The sequence below is a fragment of the Meriones unguiculatus genome, chromosome 21 (genome assembly GCF_030254825.1).
Source record: "Meriones unguiculatus strain TT.TT164.6M chromosome 21, Bangor_MerUng_6.1, whole genome shotgun sequence".
NCBI lineage: Eukaryota > Metazoa > Chordata > Mammalia > Rodentia > Muridae > Meriones > Meriones unguiculatus.
The window spans coordinates 35,713,111-35,740,443 of NC_083368.1; the positions used below are offsets into that span (position 1 = coordinate 35,713,111).

The 27,333-nt window shown below is 43.9% G+C and overlaps 1 protein-coding gene across 1 annotated transcript; it reads right to left on the reverse strand.

Annotated features, from left to right (window-relative positions):
- Positions 1 to 2,256: 2,256 nt before the first annotated feature.
- Pon1 (paraoxonase 1) lies at positions 2,257 to 26,738 on the reverse strand. Its single transcript, XM_021655163.2, has 9 exons — positions 26,580 to 26,738; positions 20,102 to 20,172; positions 18,451 to 18,506; positions 17,915 to 18,083; positions 15,042 to 15,168; positions 11,995 to 12,195; positions 10,485 to 10,566; positions 6,248 to 6,376; positions 2,257 to 2,645 (listed from the first exon to the last, which is right to left on the reverse strand). The coding sequence occupies exons 1-9, from the start codon at positions 26,651 to 26,653 to the stop codon at positions 2,487 to 2,489; spliced, it is 1,068 nt and encodes a 355-aa protein (XP_021510838.1). The 5' UTR covers positions 26,654 to 26,738; the 3' UTR covers positions 2,257 to 2,486.
- Between the last annotated feature and the right edge of the window lie 595 nt (positions 26,739 to 27,333).

The window sequence follows — 27,333 nt, forward strand, 5'->3', positions numbered from 1 at the left end:
TGGGCATGGAGCTGAAGAACAGGGCTGCACTTGAAGGCCCCTTGTCCACTTCTTCACCTGTCCCTTTGTCACTGCCGCACCATCAAGCTTCCGATACCCGTCAACCAGAGAAAGATGGATGACGAATCCATTAAGCAGTCAGTCCCACACAAGAGGCAAGCTGAGAAGGAATCAGGTCTAGAATCAGCACTGGATTATTTTAAGCCGTTTCCGTACTCTGATCTCCAAGACTGAGAAAGCAATAATGAAATGAGTCTTTCCTGCATTGTCTCAGCCTCACAGAATAAGTGAAGTAAACCTGTATCCCTCCTTTTTAGAATGCCTGTTAAAAAGCGCTTCCCAGTTCCCAGTTCCCCAGAACTGTTTTTCTTTGGACAATCTTGAATGCATGCCATGGGAAACTGAATAGCTTCATTTTTTAAAATATTTTTATTCTAATTTTTATTAATTACACTTTATTCACTTTGTATCCCCCTGCTTCATTTTTTTGTTTTTGTTTTTGTTTTTATTTCCTCTTTTTGGAAGAATCAGATTAGTTCATCAGTCAGAAGAAAGAAGATACAGTCATTTCACTAGTTAAGATGTTTTTGTTTTTGTTTTAAGAAGCATATGAGGTTTGCTTTCCTAAGTACCACACTCATTTGGTAGTCAGAGCCAGTGTTTCAGAGAGTCCAGCCTCCAGAACTGAATAACCGGCATCACTGAATAACTGAACACTCACAGGCTACCTGGTGTCATGTACCAAACTGACTAAAATCACTTAAAATACATTGTTTGGAAAGTGGTTCTTTTATGAAAAATAATATGTGTTATTATTTTGGTTTTCTTGAGATGACATCTTCATAGACTGACGTGGCTTATAATCCATGATCCCACTGCCGCAGTCTCCTGAGTCTAGAATTGTAGGCATACATCGTGATGCCTCTGGCTCCAAAAAAAGTGTATTTGTCTTATACTGTCAGTCTGTGGTCCTAAATGATTGACAGTTTTCAGTTTCTCATCAAACCATCCCTCCACCTCCCTACCCCCACCAAAAACAAAACAAACAAACAAACAAAAAAAAAAAACAAATAAATGCCATGGCAAGTATCTTAGAAATACTTCATCTCTTAACTGGCTTCTGTACTGACCCAAAGAAATAACCCAGCACTGGGTTTCTTTCTTCAAAACAGACAAATAATGATACCTAATAATCTCGTTTCATAACCAGCATAAGAAGAAATTTTCTTCTTAGTCATGTCTCTCAGAAACTAGCCAAAGGTTGTTGATCTTTCTACCTTTTTTTTTTTTTAATCTGTTTGTCTTCCTTTTTTTCCTCTTCTCGGTCTTCATAGCAGGTTATAATTGGCAAAGCCAAACAAAACAAAAATCAAGGAAACAAACCCCAGGCCTGGCACCAGCTGGGGGAAGCTCAGACTGCGTGGTGGGTTATAGAATACTCCTAAACCTGGTCATTACAAAAGAAGCAAATTCCTGCGCTCTCCGGCCCAACAAAAACAGAGCGTATAATGTGTCAAGATAACAGAAATCATGTTTGAGTGTGATAGGCTTCCCAGAGACCTTTGGGAAAATTGAAAAGCCCAGTGTGAAAGGAGAGACGGTACCTGCAGTTCCCCAGGCAATTTCCTGAGGAAGTCACGGAAAGAAAGGGGAAAACAGAAGTCCTAAGTGCTAGTCCATCCATTGGCCCCCCGAGGTGTTGAGAGTTGTCCTAACGATGACACTTATAATACCTGAAGTCCCTATGTGACCTAAGAGTCCCCAGAGTTGACCATACTCTCTTCTTAAGGAAAAACCTGCAATGCACAAAGACACTTTAGGTGGTTTCAAGGATTGTGTGTGTGAAAGGGAAAGCGTGTTTGGAGTTCCATACAAGGCATCACTGACTTTTCCCAATGCCGTGACAGACTGCCTGGTATAACTGAATGGAGAAAAAAATTCGTTCTGGCTCTTTTAGGAGGCTTCAGTCCACAAGTGGCTCCGTAGTTTCTGGGCCTGCAGTAAGACAGCAACTCAGCCCTAGCATCTGACGGAACCTCCTCACAGCTAACAGAGGAAGCTAAGAGGAGCACAGTGAGGACCAGGGTAACCTCTGAATGCATTCCTGTCAGTGACATACGTCCACCAGTGAGGTACTGCCTCCTGAAGTTCTCAATAGTAGCCCCAGCTGAGGACTGAACATTTAGCATGTAAGCCTGTAGGAACATTTCATATGAATCATAACACAAAGTATGCAGGACTGGAGAAATGTACCCATTTTGGTGAAAGCGAGGTTTTATTGGTAAGGGAAGTCCTCAAGTAGTCCTGGGCTAACATTCAAGAAATTCTTGCTATTTAGCATTTGTGGCCAGTAAACCCTCTCATGCCTTCTTATGTCTGAGACCAAGTCAACATTCATTGGTCAGCATGCGCCACTGAGGCAGGCACCTTCAAATACACCTTGAAATAACGGGCTCTGTCTCCACGGCCTGGGCGAACCCCGCTTGTCACAGATCACAGTAGAGAGCTCTGTGGAACACCGTGCCGATCAGCACTTTCCCTTTGTAGACCGAGGCAACCGTAGTGCCTTGCAAGACTGTGCCGTTCTCGGCATACACCACGGTTACTTTGGGTTCTTCTGATAAAATGTTCTGGATCCGAAGCACCTGTCAAGAAGACGGCGAGAGCTTAAGAGTTTGCTAAGTCGCTTCAGCCAGCTTTAAACCTGACGTCGTCTCCCCTTTAGCCACATTATCTCATAAAATTACATCAGTCAAGAGAGCTGTTTCCTCATTGGCAATTGGCTGAGTTCTGATCACGTGATCTTTAACACTAGGAGCAGGCCTATGCACACGCGTGGGTAAGGCACGGCGTGTAGCGAGCAACACAGCCTGGTGTGAGACATTAGGGCACAGTAAGGAGCACAGTAAATGTCAGAAAGGGGGTGTGAGCAGTGGCTATATGGTTTCCTTACTGGCATTTGGGTCCATTCTGTGCATTTTTTCAGGTAAGTTAGGAACTTGGAGGCTTACACTGAGTTTCTGCTTGGGGCGTCATGATTTGGTTGGTTGGTCAGTTGGTTGATTAGCTATGAGACCGTCTTTCTATATGTCCGAGGCTAGCTTTGAACTTGCACTTCTCCCGCCTCAGACTCTTAAGTTCTGCGATTACAGGTGCGTATGCACCGCTATTCCTCAGAATGTCTTGTTTTATGATGTAGACAAAGAAGAGTGAAAGCATGACCCAAGAAGCCACCTCTCTGTAGCACACCTACGCACTTAAGGTCCTACCCCTAAGTAGAAAAGATTTTTAAGTTTAATTTCCTTCACTTAGCTGAGAAATTTCATCACATCATTATTGACCCCGTAGTTCATGTTAAATTCGCCATACGGCATAGCTAGTACCTGGTCCTTTTGGGTAACCCAACAAGTTTACATAATAAAACCTAATATGAAGAGGGTCTTACGGAGGCAGTGGCTGTGGGCCAAGGCTCGGGTTTTTCATTTACCGTTGATGTCTCCATGAAGATTTAGATGGGGGAGACCAAATTTCTTCTACATTCTCTTTTGACAAGGATAAAATATTGTGACTTGAAAAAGAGAAATCTGTTACTGCAGAACACTCTGTACGGCATAAAAGAGGTCAGAGGGAGAATCCAAATGACCTGTAACAAAGCTAGCCCTGCAGACACGTCTTGGGAAGCTGCTGTAAGGTTAACATGTTACTTACGAAAAAGAAATAGTTACCTAGGCAGTATGTCAGTATCTAGGGGCAGTACAATAGAAAGGGCGTTCAGAGTCTTTATTTATTTATTTCCCTTACCAAATTCATCATTAGAAAGGAAGCAATTTTTTTTTCCGGAACAACAAAACAAATCCCTGCTAGAGCAAAGGCCCCAACTTCACTGGCTGCACTAACAAGCAAGAACAGTTAGAACTGAAGCTTGTGCTCAGCTTTTTTACATACTGAACACTTCGCGGCATACATTTCTTCAATTCTACCAAATACAGCACTGAGCAAAGCTAATAGCAAAAAAGAAGAAGAAGAAGAAGAAGAAGAAGAAGAAGAAGAAGAAGAAGAAGAAAGCAACCCTAGAAAAAGGCATAAGAGATTATTAACATTAAGCACAATCATAATTTCCTGTGAGTTTGAAAATTAGATGATCCATTCATATTAGATTTTTTAAGATACAGGGAGATATTGTGTGTGTGTGTGTGTGTGTGTGTGTCCATCATTCTGGGTAAGACTGATTTAAAGCCAAGCTTTAAAAGTACGTATTTGTTCAATAGAGTAATAGCATGTTGTTGGATAAAATAACAGGTGTAGTTACCACATATTAAAAACTCAGAATAGGGGCAGTGAGATCCAGTGAGTGACGCCTGAAGAGCCTGGCAGCCTGACTACACCTCCCAGGAGCCACATGTTAGGAGAGATCCACCTGTCCCAAATTGTCCTGTAAGCTCCACATGTGTGTCATGGCATGTACAGATGCGTGCGCACACATAGAAACACAAATACATAAATAAATGCAATAACAAAAATAGGGGAAAATGAATAAGTCGTGGTAAATGTGCAAGTGCCTGCGGCAAATGGGTTTCCAATTTTTATTATTTGCACTGTAAATCCATTCAAAATAACCTGCCAAGATGAAGACAATGGGCAAAACAGGATCTTTGAGTGCTATAGCTAAGAGAGGTGAAGACTCCCTGGGTATGTATAGATAGGATGGCCATATGCTGGTCCTCTGTACATCCTATACAGTCAGCCTTCTCCATAGGTTCCACATCTGCAGACCTCAGTGGTCGCAGATTGAAATAGGTGTGTGTGTGTGTGTGTGTGTGTGTGTGTGTGTGTGTGGTGTTATACACATTTACATGTATAGCACGTATAAATTTTCCTTTTCTATTATGATCTTTTAAATAAGGCAGCATAGGTGTTTATCTATATGTGTGTCAGGCCTCATGAGAGATGTGGAGAGGTTTAAATACATAGGCAGGCTGAGGAGATGTTCCTGTGGACGCTCGCTGTGTGATCATGACTGCTTGAGTGCAGGTCCCTGGCATCCCATAGAGAGCTGCTCGTGGAGAGTTGAGCTTGTAGTCCCAGTGTTGGGAGGTAGAGACAGGGGGTTCCCTGCCTTGCTTCCAGCCTATTGGTAAGCTCCAGATTCAGTGAGAAGCCCTGTCCCAAAACATTAGGTGAAAAAGCAGCTGTAAAGATAAGCAACATAGACTCCTGGCCACCTCCTGTATGTGCCCATATATGTAGGTACACAAACCCACACACATACGCAAAAGCAAAGTGTACAAGAAGATGGATGTGCGTAGATCATGCATAATGCCACATAACTTCATATAAAGGACTTCAGCATCGATGGATGTTGTATCCATGGGAACCACAGAGGCAGTCCATCAGAGATACCAAGAGAGGCTGAAGTGATACCCTAGGTGGGGTACTGATGCCAGGAAAGGGAAAGTTATATGGAGAAATGGATAGCAAATGGATACAACGTAGCAGTGTGACACCATTGTATTTTTTTTAAGTATTATGAATTCCTAGGATGGGGAAGTCACTAATGAAATAGGATGTTGGCACCCTCCTGCTGGAAGCCTTCACCACATCCCTTTAAGCCCGTGCTCCCCAGGCTGACCTGTACAGAGGCCTGCTTGGAGGGGCCTCTTCAGCTCACCTTCTTGCATGCTTAAAAGGTCTGAAGAGGTGAAGAAGAGGCTCAACCCGAGTGTTTTTTCTCTGCAGATGACTCCTGGCTGGCTAAATTCTCAGCTAGCTGCCTGCTCCCTTCAAATACCGCTCCATTTTTGTTTGTGTGTTTATTTTTGCTTGTGTTCATTTTGTTTGGTTTTTATTTTTCCAATGGTAGGGTTGCCTTTTCCCAGTGCTTCACGCATGCTGGATAAGCACTCTCCACTTAGTTACACTCCCAACATGCTATCCATCCCCTTCTCCTTACTGTTTTGACAGCTATCTTGTGCACACACACACAGAGAGCCCTGTGTTACTGTTTCATCTCCTGTTGATGTCCCTATACAAAGGTGCCCACATCTTTGTAAACCAACACCCACCCCCAAATTATCCAGTCATAAAGGACTAGCTGTGCTCTTTCTGGACTCTTGTCTTTTGACTTCTGGATTCCTGGATCATCTATCACATGCCTTCTCTATGTGCACATACAAGTGAGAATTGTGTTTTCAATTGAAAATTGGTAGTTAAAGCTAGCCCCCACATCCACTTCACCTTGCAAACTAACCTCTGAGCCAGGAGGGTTCTCTGAGTCATAGAAGAAGATCCTCATCCCATTGGGATGGCAACCAACCCAGAGGTCCCCTGTCACCGGGTCCACAGAGATGTTATCCACAAGGGTGTCAAAGTCGAGGACCTGCCAGGGTTAAAAGAGAGAGAGAGAAAGAGTGAAGATATGACGGGCTGGCCACAGACAATTCAAAAAAGACTATCCTCCTGTTTTAGAAGGCTGTTCCCAGGGACACAATTCATCCCAAAGGATAAAGAGTGAAGATACAAAGAACCAGCCAGAGACAGTCCTTCTATTTTAGGGAGCTGATTCAAGGGATATAATTCATCCCGTTTCAGCTTCACTTCAAGGATGCAGCTGGCCTTCTGGCTATGCCAACATTCTGTGGGGGTTCAAAGGCACACCGGGTACAAGGGACGATTTACAAAACAAACATGGAGTCTTAAGAATTGCCACAGAGGAGGACTTTGCAGCCAGTCCTGAAGATACCTGATAAAATAGGGTCAGATGAAAGGGGAGGAAGTCCTCCCCTATCAGTGGACTTGGAAAGGGGCAGGGAGGAGATGAGGGAGGGAGGGTGGGATTGGAAGGGAATGAGGGAGCGGGATACAGCTGGGATACAGAATTAACAAAATGTAACTAATAAGAAAAATTTAAAAAAAAAATTTAAAAAAGAGTTAACTAAAACCATCTGTACATGAACCCAAAACAAACAAACAAAATTGAGTGTAGCATAAATCCATCCTTTCTAAAGAGACACGTGCATGTGATATGTTTACAAATACTTCAAAACGAAGCAAGAAATGTAGATTCATTTCTGAGGAGGAACGTGGAGGAAATCTAAGTTCCTTCATAGCTAATCAGAGGCTGTGTAGCCAGGAAAGAAATGGCCACCCAGGGTCTAATTTTTGCCTCGAAGTTGAGGGAAAGTTTGTTCTTTTGTTTCCTGATGTTATTCCGCTCCCTGCTCTTTTGCTGTTTCTTCTCTAAATATAAGCTGCAAACGCATGATGGCTGCATAGATTGCTGTCGTGGCTTTGCGCCGGCGTCATAAATAATAGCAACGATTCCTAATTCCTCCATTCATCATCCTGGCTGCCTTCTACCGGGAAGAAATCCCATCTATTTGTTTACCTCTAACTCTCACTGGAGAAACAACATCTACCGTGTGCTTCTGAGGCCAAGAGGATCTCAGTACCCAGGGACCCTGGAAATAAGCGGTCGTGACTCTCTGAAAACTCGCGAGCGTGGGTAGGCCGCTGCGGTGTGCTGCGGCTGCCCTCTGCTCCCTGCTCAAAATGAGAACTGTCCCCACACGTCCACAAAAGGATTAGAGGGTTCAGGCAAGCTGGCAGAGCCTCGCTCTCACTGTCAGGGAAAACTGCCGCCCTTCAGCCTGCAAACAGACAGCATGACCCACAGGAGGAGGTTGAGCAAACAGCCATGGGCCAAAATCTACTGCCTCTATGCCTGCCTCTTTGCCAGGCCCCAGGGGCCATCCGCCCTGGGGTCAGCTCTCTGCTCACAGGCTTACATTAACTTCTTTAAGTGAGAAAAAGATGTTATCTAGTGTTGTGCTGTTAGCATGGAGCAGGGAATTTGCAGCTGGCAAACTCCATGGCGGATGGAAACCTGCTGAGAGCACCTGTAGAGGTGAGAAAGGGACAGGGAGGACTTTTGGAGTGCATCCACTCTCCACGTAATTACTGTGCGAGGCACTCAGCTCAGCACCTGGAACGGACAGGGAACTGGACAGACATAGCCTCTGCCAAGACCAGCCACCATCCAGCAGGTAGCCTGATCTGGATCCAGATAGGAAGTCTTGCCCTGTAGATATCTAATGCCTAGTCATGCTAATAAAATAAAATAGTAAAATAAAATCAAAAGCATTGCAACAGGCATGTGCTCTCGCTTTGCCACAAAGACGTGTGGAAGATACTGAAGTCTAAATAAGACACTGGATGGGGTGTGAGTGAGGTAACAGCAGCAGTGCTTGCCCTTTCCCTAATGGGGCCTGGATTCAATCCCCAGAACTGCCTAGAAGAAATGCCCTAAAGAGATGGGGTCTGTTTTTAACGTTAACACCCCCCAACATTCTTAGAACTCCAGCTGGCTGCAATGTGGCAAATTCTGAGTCTTAGAGTCTTGGGGGGGGGGGAGAGAGAACTCTTTTCACAGTGTTAAAACACAGGTAACAGACCATGTGTCATGCACGTGTCCATTTCCACATGGACAGCTCAGCAGCAGCAGGTACAGGCTCATGCCTGTGTGGCTGCCCCCAGCAGCAACCAGCTCTAGAACTTTTCAATCCACTCAAGAGAAATCTGCAGCCATGAAATGGTCACTCCTCATTTCTCAGCTTCTGGTAATTACCGTCCCGTTGTTCCAGCAAATTTAAAGTATTTTAATTATTAAAAGTATTTTATTTGGGGGGATTACGTCTTGCTATACGACTCAAAGCAGTCTCTGACTCAGAATCCCCCTGTCTTTGCCTCCTGAGTGCTGGGATTACAGATGTGAGCTACCGTGGATGGCCCCAGGGATGTGAAATCATATCTGTCCTTCAGTGTTTGGCTTATTTCGTTTAGCATAATGTCTTAAGGTCCATCCATGCCTCCTTCCTTTGTAAGGCTTTGGGCAGGACATACAGCATCCACCTTCATCACAGCCCTGATAATGAACTTGAGCATGTTACTCAAGTCTCTTGGCATTCTGAAGTGTTACTGGACTAATATTAAATCCCATGATCCTCCAAAGAACGAGTGTCACTGCATTTGACAGGGTGGCTTCTGCTAGGTTGGTTGGAGTGATGAGAGATGGCCCTGTCCTGTTATCAAATGAGGAAGCCAGCTCTGACCCCCGCCCTTACAGAACAAAGCCCTTGCATTCCACATTGAGTTATATTGAATTGAGTTTTATTGCAAAACTCCTTAATTTTCACCTTGCAGAAGTATTGTTTTTATTCCCTAAGCCAGTTGGAGTGTGTGAAATTTCGTTTCTCTGCAGCTAATATTAAACTAGCTCTGCCAATGATTTTTAATGTCGAACACGATGTTAGATTTGATGCTGCTTTGAGGCAATTTTCTCTGAGTGAAGCCCCTGGTGACAGTCCCTGAGAAATGGTGACAGGAACAGTCATGCATTTGGCAGTGACAGTGCTTCATGCTGTGGGCATGGGTGCTGGCAGCATGGTGCCTTGTGGCTCTGAGGGACAGGGACCACTTCATAATGCTCTAATGGCATAAGCCTCCTTCATTCCCCTTTATGCAATTACACTTTCTGAGCAAAACTTAGCCTAGACCCGAATTAGTAGGGATGAAAGGTAAAGCCCTGACATGCAGTGAGCCTTACCATAGCCATTAAACAAATGTTTGCTTGTTGCTTATTAGATGTTAGGGACCCTTCCTGTAACAAATGGGGAAAAAAAATTCTGTCCTGGTGAATCCTTCAGATAATAAAGAAGACTAGTAAAGTCTGTGGTGTCATGGTAATAAACAATGAAAGCAAGAATTAAGGCATTAGGGAGTCAGGATCTATGGCGAGGTGGAGTGGAGCTCAAGTTGTAGCTGGGTTGTTAGAAAAGGTTTCACTGCAGTGTCCTATCAGTAAGAAGTGAAAGATGAGAGAGCACAGGAAAGACAAGGACTGAGGGTTGCTGTTCCCGAGGAACAGCTGGTAAAGGGGCCAGTGAGGGCAGATCTGGAAGTAGCCAGGTCACCTGTGCAACCACCGTGAGCATGTGGCTGTTGCAGAAGGGAGTCTTAAGTGAACTACAAATGGGAGACTATTTCTTGGCGTCTCTGTCACCAGAGAGAGAGAAAGACAGAGTAATGGGAGAGGAGAAGAGGAAGAGGAAGAAGAGGCCGAGGAGAAGGAAGAGGACAAAGAGAAGGAGAAGAAAGAATAATAATAATAATAATAAGAAGAAGAAGAACAAGAACAAGAAGAACAAGAAGAAGAAAGTAGGAAGAGAGCTAGAAAAAACATACTAAAATTCTCTAGAGCAGAAAGTCACTGAGTCCCCTGGGTGAGAAGCTTGGCTTGCTGTTTTCTGTTCTACCATGGAATAAAAGTGAACGACAAACACATGATCATACTTACAGCTCTAAATAAATGAGTAAGCAATTGCTCCTCACCCACTCCTATCAGAGAATTCCCTCCTCCTCACATTTAATTTCACAAATCAATTAGAGTCCAATTATCACTCTGCACTTACGGTGTTAAAACGGCCTACCTTCAATGGCGTTAATGTCCAATTAGCATGCTTTTCGTACACGTGAATCTTGTGGGCCAGCAACTCAGCTATATAGACATATCTTCAAAGAAGAAAGAGCTCCGTGAAAGCACTTGAAGTAATGCCAAAAGGTAAGCTGTGATAATTCGTCTTGGAGCAGGACTTTGCTCAGGAACTAGAAAAATGGAATCTCTCTCAAAGCAAAACCCAATTCTGAAAGAGTTCAATGTAATCTATAGAGCACAAAGTGTTTACTCACTGGGAAGTCATCACGAAGGTGGCAAGGTACTAATCCTTGATCAGCAGAGAAGGAACTCAGTGAGTGCTAACACCTGCTCTTAATATTTGCATTGCACATTTCTCCCTCTGATTTGTCAACCCAGTGGCAAGCCAAAGGTTCTGCATGTCAACAGGTCATAAATTCAGGTTTTGGGGAGCATTGGGACACGCTCTTGATGCCAGTACTCTTTCTCTTTTTTTAGGCCAAGAAAGTATGAGAGAAGATAAGTGTTTGGCCTCAGTGGAGAGAAGTCTTCCTCCCTTCCTGCTCTCAGTCTGATCCAAACATGGGGTTGGTCATATGAACAAAGTGTATCACCGTACACCAAAAAGAGTCCTGCTGAGACTCAGCACAGTACATTCTAGAACAGTGGGGGAAGTGGTGTGTTAACCACCTTCTCTGAGGATCAGACACAAAATGAATGACAGAAAACTGCCCACTTTGCTGTTTTCTGTATTACTGATGCTGGGAAATTCTGGATGAGGTAAGATGAGGCAGGGTATAGATAGGAATGATAGACAGGTTTTATGTGCACATCAATGCTACCCAAAGGGTGGTGCCCAGGCCAATAGTGACCTGTGGTCTGTGAATTGTTTGTTGTAAAACCAACCCGAAATAGTAGACCACATCACTGACAGTGACATTGACTCTTTCATACCAAAAGTATGGTGGTTTGAATGAGAGTGGTCCCCACAGGCTCATATATTTGAATGTTTGTTCCGGAGTTGGTGGAACTGTTTGGGAAGGATTTGGAGGCGTGTCACTCGGGATGGGCTCTGAGATTTAAAAAGCCTGTGGCTTTCCCAGTTAGCACCCTACCACACCTCGACGTGTAGGCTCTCGGCTACTTCTCCAGCACCTCACCTGCCTGTCTGTTGCAACACTCATCACAGACTCACCTTCTGGAACGGTGAGCCCACAATTAAATGCTTTCTTTTGTAAGTTGCCTTGGTTGGGGTGTTCTATTACAGCAACAGAAAAGAAACTAAAAGAGTAAGAGTTTCTGATGAGGGAACCAGTGCCTTGCTTTACATTCTGGTATAAGACTCTTTTCATGTTACAGACCCAAACTACATACTGTATTCACTCAAGAATTGGTAGTTTTTACATTTTCTCCAGTTTCATCTTACTAACATAACACAACAGATAATCATATTGCATATTACTTGTACTAAAAACTATATAAGAAGAATTGAAGCAAACCCATTGTGTTCTAGAAAGTACACATACTTGCCATCAAGGGAAATGCCAATGCCATTGGCGAAATCAAATCCTTCTGCTACCACATGGACTTTATCTGGACTATAGTACACAACATTGGACCATGACAGACCCAAGTACATTTCCCAGGACCGTAAGTATGGGTCAGCAAAATAGTGATCATTTGTGGCATAAAAGCTCTCAGGCCCAACAGCGGCAATATCGTTGATGCTGCAATTAAAAAAATACACATGATTATACACAGAGAGACAGCACACACATTATAGAATTGTGCACTGGTATTTATCAAAGTCTAGTCTTAAAACCAAAATATCACATGAAGTCATTACACCGTCAGGGATAGCCCAGGATCACTATCACATCAGTCCTAGCCAATCTCCAAAGACAATAAGATGCGATTGTTAGCACTGAGATATGAAAGTCATACTAGCCGTAATGTAAATGTACTGGTGCGTGAGTGTGTGTGTGCATGTGTGTGTGTGTATGTATGTATGTTTAGTAAACACTGAATTAAGCCAGAGATCATTAGAAGGGCAAGGCAAATCAGCACACGTGCACGAACTCAAGTCAGTCAAGCCCGTTGTAACACAGAGTACAGTGACCTGGTAACTCCGTGGTTCCAGCATTATTTGCTGTGTGATCCAGGGGAGGATCAATCCTTTCACATGTTGTGGTCTCAATTTCCTTATCAGTGAAGGAAGGATGATGGCCTCTTTCATCATCGGCCATAAAGTTTCCTAGCTCTTAACTGAAAGAGTCTGTGAACAAGAATGTTCAGAAATAGGTGTTGGGCTCTTTTCCTTCCCATTAGGATTCTCTCTGTGCTGCTGAAAATGTAAGATATATGAGTCTATTTTTCAGCTTTAATAGGTACAATAGCAAACACATAAGTGAGTCATTTCTTGCTGATTGAGGTGACGGAAGTTCCCGGGAGGGAATGATCTGAGAGAAAATTATCCTTGCTCTACTGCAGAGTGCCTTGTGGCAAATGCGTCAGCTCTGACGCAGCCAAAGCACCGGAGTGAGTGACCGGGGTACAAGGAGCCTCAGTTTCTCATCTGTGAAGCAAGCTTAAACGATTTTCCCCTCAAAGTTGCACGGCTCGTTAGAAAAGCCTCCACTGTGGAATCACGATGGGAATTACAATGAGACAATGCTGTCAGCTTTGCAGGGAGCCAGACTCACTAAGCCTTCCATCAACAGCAGCTACTATTACCACAGTGAAAGAAAAGTGCGTGGAGTTAGGATGAGTCTGTGCAGGTTTTTGGGCAAAATGTGACAAGCTGCTTCTACTTCTCTTTTTAAAGCAGCTTTTAGAAATTAGTATGCTGCTCTCCATGGAAAGGGAGCAGATGGAAGCAGTTTGGAGTAATAGCTTGGAAATTTGGTATACTGTTAGAATCTGGGTCTGCCCGCTATGGTCACAATGTAGGACCACAGCATGTCACCTAACTTGGAGCCACTTCCTGAAACTCAGTGTTCTTTCTTGGCATGTTGGGTAAAAACAAAACGAAACTGGAAGTGCAAAGGCATTGCCATAGTGTCTTGAACACATAATAGACCAATAATAATAGCCACGATGTTGTTATTAAGATGATTAGCTCATGACAAATTCAGTAATTCAAATATTAATACCATAAACAACCCTAAAATACAAAGACACAAATGTGACTAATCCTTGGGTAGAGAGAGACAAATTCTAGTGAACTGTGGCATTCTGTTACTTCTATGCTGTCAATACGCAGTATTTTCACATCTGACCCAGGAAAAAAAATGTATATATGCCTGTCCTGTAAAGTTGGAAACACTTGAAGTGTCCAATATTAAATGGTAACTAAAAAAATATTTATATATACATACATATATGTGTGGACATATATGTATGTATATGTGTGTATATATATATATATATATATAGAGAGAGAGAGAGAGAGAGAGAGAGAGTATCCTGTATCCCTGGCACTGACCTCAAAATCCTTAAGTGCTGAGGATGGTCTTAAGTTCCCAATGGCTAAGACTGCAGACACATGCCCCCGTGCCTGACTTAGGTAGTGTTGGGGATTGAACTCAGGGTTTTGTACATGTTGGGAAAGCACCCTTTCAACTGAGCTACACCCTGTCCCCTAAAATACATTTGCTGTATAAATAGAAACTTCTACTTATAATCTACCTCTAACCTATCCTCTCCACTCGCTCTCATCCTGAGTGTGCAGAGAGCATGGGCCTTGATTCCTACTTGGACAATAACTGGATCAGTCAAACCTTATTCAGTAACTTAACAGCTGCTCACTCTCGGTTTCCTCATCTTTACACCAGCCACGTGAGGAGGGAAAGGAGAGACACAGGAAAAATTGTGCATGCTAGAAGCAAAGACATTGCTAGTGGCCGGCAGCACACACAGATATAAATTTACAAAAACCAAGGTGGATGGATGCTGTTCTTAAACTATACAAGAAGATGCTAGAATTCTAGAGAACCATAGCAAACGTTATACAGTTATTTGTGGAGGTAAGATTGTCTTAAATCTGTCACTGGCCTCATAGACCAATTCTTCATAGGCTAAGTAAGAAGGTTGACTTTATTGGGTTGCCCAGAATTGAGATCCTTGGGTATGTACTTTTCCTATATGTTATATGGTCCAGGAATCTAATATGGAACCCAGTATTCCCATAAAGAGTGCACAACACACCACTCTAGATGCGGTGTGAGGATGTCTAAGATGCACTTAGTTTGGAATATTCTCTTCTGTGTGTGTCTGGAAATCACAGGACTCTCTGAGATTTGTCTTGTAAAGATGCACTTTTCAAAAAAAAAAATTTCATGGAATGGCTCGAATAGAGATACTGAGCCCAGAAGCCCTGCTATAGTGTCCACCCAGCATGAAGTAGATGAGGGAAGAAGGAACTGAACCCACTCGTAAGGTCCCAAGGGTTTCAAAACATTCTGAAGAAGAGCATCCAGCAGAGGTGAATCTGCCCTGGCCCCGGTGAAAAGCTAAACGTGAATGAGATGTCTTTCACAGTTCAGGGAGTTGTCCCTATATGGCACCTCAGTACCTAGGCAGAAGTTCATGTGTGATGGTTTTCAGATGCAGAAGTGATCTTTCCTCTTCTTGAAATTTAAACACCTCCACAGTAGATGAGGAGTCTGGATGGCTTACCACTAGCAGGTACACGACATTATCTAAGAGAAGATGAAAAAAGAAAAAGAAAAAAAAAAAAAACTGGAAGCATTAGCGAATCTCTCAGCCGTCAGTTCTTTCTCCCCAAAGCAATTTCAACCCACATCCAACTGGTACTTAGGATGTCAGGCGGATGGAATATTTTCATCTTTGTAAAGAAAAGTGTTCTTGATTGCTCCCAAGAAAAGTGGCTAAAGGAAAAGCTAGTGACAACCTCTAAAAACTCACAACTGTACAGGATAAAAAGAAAAAAGAAATCACTGAACTTCAGAATGGACATCACCAGCATAGAAACTCCAGACAGCTGAAAAGTGCAAGTGATCGTCGTGGGACCCTGAGTTGAGGCAAAAGGACTGAGGGTGTCAGAGCTGGACTAGACGGTGTGCAAAGGACACAATAGACAGTGAGCTTGCATGTAACTTACACAGGGGATAGTGAGCTTGCATGTAATTTACACAGTGGGAGGTGACCAATGCCTCAGGAAAAGTGAGAGTGAGAGTCGGGGGAGGGGACTTGGAGCATAAAAGAAAGAGCTCTGAGTGGTAGGGAAGGCAGCAGTATCTCTGGAAGCCTCTGACATCATCAAATCAGCATTTAAAGTAAATGATACACTGTTTAGCTGATGCGAATAGAAAAGCCAACTCAGATATGTTTGATTGGCCTGTCTAACAAGCACGTATTTTTAATTGGTGTTAGACTTAAATACTGCAGAGGGATATCATACTATGATAAAGAGCCAGTGGGTAATTTGGTGTCTCCATGATAGTCACACAGGGACCTTCTTTCCAACAAGATGTTATTAGAGCAGAGACCTAAATGAAGCAACAGGAAACCACGTGTATACCTGGAGAAATAAGCTTATGGGTTGAGGGAAGAGAATCTGCTCCTTGATATAGTTCCTTCATAGTGAAATTGTGATTAGAGCCCAGAGAAGGAAAAGTGGGGGAGCTAAGGTCACAGGAGAGGCCAGGAGCAGTCTTGCTGGGAATTACAGAAGGGTCAGAGTTTAATCTCCTGGGACCATGAGCATGGACTAACAGGCCCTGAGGCTTACAGAAGGAATGCTGGTTTACAGTGTTAGCAGAATAACACTGACCAAATAAAGACAGGACAGGGCATGAGAGGCAGTGGACAGGATGTATCAAAAGCTGATGACCAGGGGAAAAAGATCCCCAGACAAAATCTCCAGGCAGGAGTGGGGATTAAAACCAGAATTCGTATTGTATGGGAAAAGATTCTACTTCTAGAAGCTGATCCTCAAGAATGTTTATAGAAGGAAGGAAGGAAAGAAGGAAGGAAGGAAGGAAGGAAGGAAGGAAGGAAGGAAGGAAGGAAGGAAGGAAGGAAGGAAAGAAGGAAGGAACCCTCCTTATATAAAAGCAAATGGCTGATGTTCCAGAAATCTCATGCAACAGAATCCAAGAGCCTGAAAGTGAATCTAAGTGCAGACACAAAAGGGAGCCTGGGACTAAGTGCAGAAAGTGACAGCCACCTACAAAAGGGTTTGGCAATACCATATCAGTTTTATTTTTAAAAGTATACACATGGCAAACACTATATTTCTTTGCACCTAAAATATTTTGAGACGAAATTAAAGTGGCAAAGATTTGGGTGTGTGTATAGAAAGACCATTGACAAGTATATATGTACACACACACACATATAATCACTTTTTGACATTCTAAGTTTAAAGTGGTCAGAGGAGAGGAACACAAAAGTATTCAGGAAGAATCTTAGGTTATTAATATTATTTTCCCTTTAGAACTTCAGTCCCATTTCCTATCTTTGGGGGTATTCTCCTAGAATATAGGCACAGTGACAATAGTTTGAAATGTCTGAAAGAGAAAAATAAACAAGCAGTAAAATGTTGAGCTGAGACTATGAGGCGCTGCTCAGAGAGCTGTGACTGATGAGGGAAGCTGGCCGGAAGAGAAGCAGGAAAGTCATGAGGGGTAATGCTCCTGAAGGAGACAGTGGGTAAGAGAAAAAAGTGAGGCAGGAGGAAGAAACGATGGAAGGAAGGACAAGAAAAAGAGAGTAAAGGAGGGAGGGGAGGAGGGAAGGGAGGAGGGAGTGGAGACAGTGAGCATACATTAGCATTTTTGTCACCTGGACAAGTCTTAACTGTTGCCCCAGCCGCCCTCACCCTGGAGCCAGCAGAATTCAATTCTCTGGGGCTAGAGGCTGTGTACTGGGGTTTTCACATTTCCGGATGTTTCTGCGTGCAACTGAATTTGAGAATTATTATAGTGCAAAGGAAATGGCCTCAGACATAAAGGGAGAGAGGATGGATAAAGGCATGGAGGGTGGGGATAAGAAGTGCAGCTGAAAGCATCGAAATGACAATGAGCATCTGAAGGGTGACGAGAGCACCCAGCTAGCAATGGGGCTGAGAGTGCACAGGAAAGCAGTTTCCCTGTCTCACAATGTCACCGTAGAGATGATTCAGGGCTGGAAAAGCTATGGCTGCAAATGCTTGCATCTTTCAATTGTTTAATATGGAAAAACCTATTGTGATTAAAGCTGAATATATAATCATTTTATATTATTATTTTATAAAATCAATGGCTTTACCAATCTGAAATATTTAGCATTTCCAAGCATTGAAATGATTTTAACATTGCTTAACAAATAGGAGGCCAGGTCAAAATTCATGAAATATATTCGTGATTAACCTTTGGTAGGGTGAGAAGAAATAGTCATACTTTTCCCCTTTAATTTTTTAGGAGGTTTAATATTAATTGTTACCTTCGTCTGTGAATGTACTAATCCCATGAGGGTTAAATGAAGATATATCCAACGTATTGCCTGTAATTTCCAGCTCTGACACTGCTGGCTCCTTCTCATTCAAGTCCATCAGAAGTATTTTTCCAGGCTTACTGGGATCGAAACTTTTTATTCCAGGATATTTTAATCCCTTAAAAACAACAGGTGAGAAAAAGCAGGCTTATCATGGATACCTCAAGAGCTGAGAGTGGAGCCAATTGCCTCGTGTGTCCTCGCTGGCTACTCTGGGCCACAGGTGACCACAGGGCCACCTCTTAACTGACTGACTTGCATGACAGGCCCACAGGACACTTTAGGAGCTGCCAGATCCTCTATGGTCATCCCCTATACATCTCCCATCACCGTCAGCCACATCTTTCGTGAACAGAGCACAGCTGCCAGCCCCTATGAGAGGGAAAGATGGTTGCCCTTCTCATTTGAAAGTGGACACTGGCACATAGAAGGCCGAAGGAAAACGGACATTGTCAGTCTCAGAACAGGCTCTAGCAAACACTCACGGTGCTCAGGAAAGTCAGTCCATTGGGCAGGATCTCCAAGTCTTCCGCGCCCGTCTCTGCAGGAGTGGGGGAGGGGAGAACACAGTGTTTCACTCAGGCAGGAAGCTGAAGAAGCTTCAGTTACTCCCTCTCCCTTGAGAATGGGTCTCTCTCATAGCACCTGTTTGCTAGGCTCAGAATAAGTCTTTCCTGTATCTCCCATTGATGAATGTGATCAAAAGAAAATTAAAGAATGATTTTTTAAAAAACTTATTTTAGGCAGAGTTCTTGTAACCCAGGCTAGCCTCAAGCTCACTTTGTAAACTGAGGATGGCCTCTATCTTGACCCTCCCAGGTAATGGGATTACAGACATGTGCCATCATGTCTATCTTGATTCCATGGAATTTTTTAAAAATATTAATATCATCAACAAGCACAATGACAGTGCACTCCTCATTTACTTGCCTCCATCAGTGGCTTTTTAAAATCTCAGAATCAAAATCTGTCATATGGAGTCCATGGAAATTCACTGAATACCAATCATGTGTGATTATCTGGAATCTTTCCAAATAGTTTATTAGCCTAAACTTATAAACTCCAAGCACATGTGCTGTATCATAGTTGCAGATCAATTAAATATCCGAAAACCATGTTAGAAATCCAAGCAAACCCCAAGTGTGTGTTTTCAAATGGGGATACGACGCTGCTACTCGGGAGCATGCACTGGCCATGCATAAACACCAACAACAGCTCACTTCAAGTGAGTTACCACTTAAATACATTTAATGGTTTGACTTTTCAATGAATATAGAAACAAATGAAGTATTTGATTTTTTTTTTGTCACACTCTTCGTGAGTGTGCATATTTTCCAAACACTCAGAGATGCTTGAAAGCAATATTACACTTTCTAGAAAAAAAAAGTGTTGTGCTGTGAGCTATCTGCTTGTGCTTCAGCACCTTACCTAAATGAGTCTTCTTGACTAGCCTTCTGGACTATAGCCATCTCACACAAATAATTCCAAAAGCAAAAACCATGACCCGCTGCAAACACAGCAAAAAATGGATCTCAAATGACTTGGCCTCCAATTGGTGGAGACAAGTCACAGGGTAAAGCCCTGGGACACCCTGCGTAGGTTACCAGGACTTCCTATCCCTCCACCTTTTTATCTTGCTGACAGGTCTTGCCTCCCAGGATGGAGAACGGTTATTATCTTCCCAGCTTCCTTTGCAGCTAGATGTCAGCCTGTCCTCCAGATCTGCCTAATGAGATCTAAGGGGAAATCTGATGAGAACGTCTGGGAAAGAATCTGCTCTCCAATGCTCAACGAAGTGCTTGAGAAAAAGCCTTGTGGTTGAAAACAATTATTCTTTATTTTAGGCTTTATTTCTTTCATCCTTTCTCTTTTGCCAGTTCCTTGGGTTTGTTACCATGAAACCATTGTTCTAGATACAGTTTTGCTCTGTTGACCAAACAGAACCCAATCAAAACTGAACCATCTTGGTAATACATCGGTGAAGTCAAAATTCAAAGCGCATGGAATTCATAATCAGCTCCTGACTCTACATTGCATGCTCTAATGTTGGATGAAACTGAACTGAAACATTAGCAATCTACATAGCAATAATATTCTCGTAGTTAAAATCTGACACTTCTTCATCCTTATACATACCGATTCCTTTAACTAAATTGCAGTTAGGGAGTTCTACTGGTGTTACTTCACGGAAAGCATTTAATCTCGCCCTGAAAGGGAGAAAAGGAGAAAACACTCAGAACAACATTTAGAAGGTAGAGTTGAGGCGCAAATGTAAGCCCACAGAGTTCTCCTTAGCCATCTTTTTCCTGGGGTCCAGCCTGAGTTAGTTTTCCTTGGCAACTGTAATTCTTCAAGACCGGCGGGTACCTAGGGGTATAACATAGAGTTGAGTGAGGACTGTTAGGTGCGGTGGTGAATAGATTACACAAAAGCCTACGGCGTCCTCCAGGCTCGGTGTACTTTGACAACGACAGGAACTATTTCATCAGTTGTATTTGGATTCCACTGTGGAAAGTTAGGTTGACCGGCAGCAGGACTCCACTTAAGGCCACTGATATGAGAGCTGCTCCTGGGAAGAGCTTGCCATTGCTCTCTATTTGTAGGCTCCAAATACATATGCTACTTCGGCTAAACATCAGAAAACCATGCTAGAAGGACAAGCAATTCCAAATGCTTGCATTAAAATGGAGGCATCTTTCATAGAACTCAAGAAAAATATATATTTTCCACCTGCATGTTCTGTCTGGCTCTACGGCCCAAACAGGGCGTTTGTTTTTCAGGTGTTTTAAAAGTATTTACAACTTCACAAAGTCATATCCAGAGACTGCCTGCAAAGAGGCATGGCGCATGTGTGTGAAGTCAGGCAGAGGAGTGACTTACTGAATCTGAGTACCTAAGCATCGCAGGGGGATATTTGAGTGAAGGACGAAGGCGAAATGGACAGAGGTGAGAAGGAGCGTCAGCAGGCCCCTGGACAGAGGAAAGCCGTTCATGTGGCATTTGAAAGACACACTCCACAACGTTGGCACAGCTGGGAGAACAAAACAATGACTTGCACCATTTCTGGAACAAATGACACAATACAGTCTTAATAAATAGTGACAATGAGCCAAGGGTCCCCGGGAATTTTATTTGGCTTGTGATGAGCTGGGAACTTCTCTTCTTACCTTCCTGGCAATTTAGTTTCACAGAAGATGAGCCAGGAGTGAGTACACACTTTATATAAAAACCCCTCCTCCTAGTGACTGAGGATACAAAGGATAAAAAGAATTGAGGGTTTGTTTGTTTCTTCAGGAAAAAAAAAGTAGTTATCAATCCCATGGTCTAGAGCAGTCTGGATGAATAGGTTGCAAGTGCCACCAAGTAGGTCTCTTATGACAGCACCTGAATGTATCCTGATGCGATGGGGTGGATGGTAGAGAAACAGATGTAGCTAAATGGGAAATGCAGGCATAGCAGAGGGCTGTGTTCCCTCGGTGGCGGGAAGTAACTTAGGAAGCTGACTCAGGAGAAAAGCTGGAATCTGTCCCATGGCTTGGGAAACTGAAAAGCATTTCAGAAATGGAAAATCCAAAAATGTCTGACTACAATTTGACCCCGTCATCGTAAAAGGTTATGACAGCGAAATAAAAAGAAAGTGATACAGCAAAGGCTTACACACTTTTCAGGCTGAGTTCAATGGTATGAAAAGCGACGATGTAAGCAGATGGCATGTGTGTGCATTCCCATAAACAACACACACACACACACACACACACACACACACCTCAAACAAGCTTCACAAAGAACCCCCTGATCCTGAGGCTTTTCTTCTGCTCTGTTAAAGACTGAAGTCAGGGCTTTGCATAAAATAAGCAGCCCTTTACCTCTGAGCTGTATCTCTGGCCCCATGTGGTGCGTTGTTAGTTCTTATGTTCTGTTCTTTCTGTTTGTTGGTCATGATTTATCAAACTGATTGTGTGACCCGTGGCTAGGAAGGACGATTTTTGGAGGAACATACAGCAAATGTTTACAAGACATTAAAGGGCAAAGGTCGCAACACAAGGCAGAGTGGCACGCAAAGAGGGATTTCAGGCATGGGAAGTCATCAAACGTGTCAAAACTCCTGGAAGAAGCCAGTGATTTTTTTTTTTAAGAGTCAAAAGTACACAAAAAGAGTAAGAGTGTGAAACCTGGATTACAAGGTCCATTAAATATGATGGGTTTGCACGGGACAGAGAAAAGCTGATTGGCTCAACGGTTCTCATCAAAATAATTACAGTGACCCCCCCAAGCCCAGAGTAAACAAGAAGACAGAAAACCTGCACCCAATTTCTCTGGGTCCCAATTAATGACCTGGACAAACCAGGACTCAACAGGATGCTATTGATGCCAAAGGAAAGGTCCTGTGTTTGCCCCCTTTCGTCTTCAAACACCTCCAGTGTGTGTGTGTGTGTTTCCCTAATCACAGATGGCTAAGATGACAGTTACGAAGTGGCTAAGCCAGGTCAGAACACAAGCATGAAAGCAAACCTCTCGCTGGGCGCAGTTTGCAGATAGATAGCATCACTGCAGAGAGGCACCCGGTCGCTCCTCTGCCTGCAAGCCTGTATCTAGCGCTCAGCTTTGTAGCTGTTCTCCGATTATCAGGGAATATCTTGTCAAGGGCAAATGTTCTGGGTCTCGTAGATAAAGTGCAATGTCTGAGATGTGTCCCTGATCCCAAGGTCTCTGAAGTCCATCCAGAAATCACATAAACTTTGCTGTGAACTGTGCTGTACAAATAGACACTGGCCCCCTGCCAAAGCACATCAGGCCCTAAAGCTATGCTGGCACTCTGGGGGCCCAGGTACTTCTCTATTTGTGAGAACCATTCTTCATTCATTCTGGGTGTCTTTATGAAGACTACCGTGTGCCAAATCTCATGCCAAGGTCACTTACACATACTTCCTCATTTAATTCTTCAGGTAGTTTTTGAAAGGTAGTTTTTTAAAGATTGATGTTTTCCAGGCTGAGGGCACAGCTCAGATAGAGTACTTGGTAAGCCTATTCAAGGTCCTGGGTTCAGTCTCTGCAGCTCTGTCTGTCTGTCTGTCTCTGTCTCTTTCTCTCTCTCACACACACACATTTTCTTCTTTCTGGATGTAGAAACATCAAGCACCAGTTTATTCACCATTAATTTAAAAAGTACAGCAGAGATAGGAAATCAGATGTCGTGATACAAAGCTCTCTGTTTCCCCCTCTTCCTTTGTACCCTTTCATGAGCCTACACTTTTTACTCTGCCTTGACTACACTTTTCCCATAGCTTGTTCCTGCCTTCCATAGCCTACCATGGTCTTCAGTGATAGGATCCTTAGCTTCTTCATTCATTTTCATGGACCAGGGCATCATGTCTATCAAGTCCTTTGTCATGCTGCTTTTCCTTAATCGGGTTTGGGTCTTGTTGCTCCCCCTAAATGCTAGAAATCAGTGAGTAATATGCTCCACCATATTGAGCCTTCGGCTTCCAATGTGAACATGGCACCTGTAGATGTCTGCTCAGCCATTCTATGGCACTGTCCATCTAGTGTCTCAGACAGAGAAGGCAGGACAGGTACTCTGATGGGGCCAGCAGGCCTGGAAGACAATTCAGCCTTAGCCTAGGTGTCAGAGAATTATGATAACATTCCAGTGTTGTATAAACTATCCCCAAAGGCTCATTCGTTGGAGGTTTGGCTTCAGTGCAATGCTCAGAGATGGGGTTTTAGCAAGTGATTAGGTCATGATGGTATTGACCTAATGGATAGAGTAATGCATTCATGGATCCATAATTGAATGAACACTTTGGAGGTAATGGACACCATGGAAGATAGTGTCCATAGCCTCCCGTGAGTAGGGACATGGGTCACTCACTGGACCTCTGACTTTGAAAATCTCTCTTGTCCTCAAGCCTTTTACTCTGGTTCTCTCTGCTCTGTGGCCGTCATGTGATAAGTAGCTCTCTGATCCCCTTTCTTACCACCTCCTCATGCTGTTCTTCCTTACAGCAGTACCATTGCAATGCACCAGCCCCCATGGGCTTCAACCTCCAACACCTTCAGCGGTTAAGTCTTTTATGTGTAAGTTGTTTCTCTCAGGTTTTTGTCGCAGTCACAGGAAGTCTGTCACACCCAGTACTAATCACTGGAGTCTTCTGGTGGATTTCGAGGTCACATATTAACAATTATGAAAGCAAATGATTGCAGGGAGCTTATTATGTGCCCACTCTTAAACATCCTGCTGGGATGTTCTCGTAAGTTTTAGGTAGAGAAACTGGCTGGAGCTTTTGCTGGCATTAACATGACAAAATGAACTGACAGTTGCCTCTAGGACATACTGCCACGTGTGAGGTGAAGTAGCAGAGGTATGCTGAGGAATTAATGCTAGCTTTGTCATTCCATTCAAAGATAGAAACCCAGAGACCTTACACAGCATCGCGGTAAATCTAGGAAGGAGCCTTTCTGCTTCTCAACAACTCGCATCCTCAAGAAATGTTCTGTTGCCGTGGGCATTCTCTAGACTTGTCTGGTACATACCATGAAAAGCCACATTCCAGATCTGACTACAAGGATGAACCAGAACCTTCTTGGCTTCTTCCTCTCTGCCTCTCCCATATCAGAAGTTCAGGAAGTTCTCCAAGGCACAGGATGGAGCTGCACAGATTCTGTGCTCTTGCCCCACCTCCTAATGTATACACCATAGCCCTGCTTGCACTTTATCCCTGCAGAAGGCTGAAGAAGGATGTATCTACTCTGAGAGCCAGGATTGCCTTGATGTCACGAAATCACTTCTTTACTCTTCTCTGGGCAGATTTCTGTCCCCCAAATGAGGGTAGATCCTTATCCATGCCCAGGCCCTCTGGCTCTGGTTCTAACAGGAAAGATGGCAGGGTCTGAGTACCCTCTACAGAAGAGCATACACATTACCAGGTGTAGGGGAATTTGCTAGGTAACAATGATCAGATTCAGTCACGGAGAGTGGTGCTTAAGACTTGGCATGTCCAGGGAGACCTTGGGTACCCCTCAGGCCCATGAAGCCTCTTGTGTGGAGGCTTTAGGGCTTCTAGATGGTGGGTCCTGTTTCCCTTCCTTTTGTCTGAGATCCTCCAGGAGATTCTACACACATTCCCAATTTGTAATTCAACTGATTTTTACAATTTTAAAGCCCAAATTTTTACAAGTGTAAAGCCCAAATCAGGTGATAGGGATGGCTCTACAGGGAAAATACTCACTACACAAGCATGATACAGCAGTGCACACCTGTAATTTCAGTATTACAATGCAAAGACAGCCTGATCTCTCTACTAGTCAATCTAGACGGTCAGGGAGCTCCAATTTCAGTGAGAGACCCTGCCTCAAAAATTAGGTAGATAGAGCATGATGGAGGAAGATTCCCAAGACCAATATCTGACTTCTCCAGGTGCTTACAGGGGCAGATGCAGCCATCCACACACACACAGACATGTACCATACACACACACACACACACACACACACATACGCACGCACAATTTTTTTTTCAGGCCCAAATACTCTTCCAATGTTTTAAGATTCAAGAAATAATCATTTACAAAACCCAACTCTATATGGAAAAAAATCCCGATTAGTCCATAAGATTATATAATTCCTTAATTCCAAATAGACACACACACAATTTTTTTCAGGTCCAAATACTCTTCCAATGTTTTAAGATTTAAGAAATAATCATTTACAAAACCCAACTCTGTATGGAAAAATCCCAATAAGTCCATAAGATTATATAATTCCTTAATTCCAAATAGTCCATGTTCATTAATTTTTTACCTCAGAGTAAATAAAACAGTAGTGTTTCCTAAGCCTTTTAGGGAAGGATGGTGTCTAGACTTTGAACCCTCCATAAAAGGTTATCATAAACCTTCTTGGACATCCTTAACCTTCCACCCTTTAACACTCTGGTGGGTTACTAAAGCGTTCTGCTGGATAGCTACACTCACAGGCTCCTTGTTAGCAGTTTTCTACACAGATGTTTCCACGTCTGGTTTCTTGGAGCATCCAGTGGTTAGACACTCAAAATGGTGTGCCCACGATGCCTTAATAAAAGCAAAGCCAGACCAATAGTGCAGCTCACAGTGCTGTTTTCCTCAGCCCAGCACCCAGGAGAGCATGTGCGCCACCCCAGGGAATGGCTGCTCCTATGTGGGCCAGTTTCCACTCAGGCTTTCTGTCTGCTTCCCTCCGTGGGGCCTCAGACTGCGATCCTCTAAACCAGGGGGCTCTCTTTCACTAATGTATTCATTTAGAAACCAATCCCACCTCCCCATGTGACCCACACATGCACACTAGTCTGGTATTTGGAAATTGTTTTCAAAGACTGTAGCTAGGCACACAGATCTTGTTGACATCTCACCTGTGTGTCCTGACCTTCCCCCTCTCTCAGACGTGAAAGGTTTTCAAGAAGCACATGAAAAGACTGACAACGCGGACAAACCCCTTTGAGATGCACTTCCTGTCCAGGGCCTATGGATTTTCCCTTTAAGAGCCTGAAGCTGCATTAGGATGTGGAGATTCTCCTGGAGCCGGCAGGGGGGTAGGGACCACGGGGCTGGAGCCCTCACCCTATGACCCCAACACAACTTACTGATAGGAAGCCCGGTGGTTCTTATAAAGTGCCAAAACCAGTCCCACGACGGTGAGTGCTATCAGCTTCACCATGGCTTGACACGGATGGACGGACTGAGGATGGACAAGTGCAGGGACGCTGGTCGATCCTGAGGCCTGTAGCCCAGTGGCTCGGACAGCTCCGGATTGGCTGGCCTGAGCATGCCTGGAGCCGCCCCCTTGGGCCCCAGCTCCGGTTCAGCCAGAGTCCTCTAGGTGCTCTCTGTTGGCCAGGTGCTTCATTCCCCTCACCCACGCCAACCCATGCCCCAACTCTAAGGAGAGAAAAGCAGAACAAGTGTGGAAACTGGCCTGGAAGGGATTAAGCAAGTTGGAGGAAACAGAGAACCATGAGAAAATAATGAGCCAGGAGGGTGAGCCTTTCACTTTGTGCCAGGAAGGAAAAAAAAAAAGTTCTAATCCTCGTGGCTCGGAGGAGGGTCAGAACTTCATCACCATGACAGCCAATTAAGTGCATAGAAAAGAGGGCTGTGGCCAGAAGCCCTAAGATCGAGACTGTTCTCACAAGAGGCCCACAGGCCGCCACCTCAGAGTGTCACCTTCTCCCCGTGCTGCCTCTGAGGTTACAGTCCCTGAGACACAGTATTCCACCATTCAGCGGCTCCCTTACATGGCTGGTGTTTGCTTGCTGAGTGTCAGCTCTGTGCCAGGCACTGTTCTAGATGCTAAGAGCCATGACCAGTCTCCACGGAGCTGACATCAAGTGAGGGGTG

Coding starts and splice junctions, on each gene's coding strand:
- Pon1 (XM_021655163.2), bottom strand. CDS start 26,653: ATGGTGAAGCTGATAGCACTCACCGTCGTGGGACTGGTTTTGGCACTT. Junction 18,507..20,101: donor CAATTTAGTTAAAGGAATCG/GTATGTATAAGG, acceptor CCACTCCTGCAG/AGACGGGCGCGGAAGACTTG. Junction 12,196..15,041: donor ACACATGAACTTCTGCCTAG/GTACTGAGGTGC, acceptor TTTTAATTGCAG/CATCAACGATATTGCCGCTG.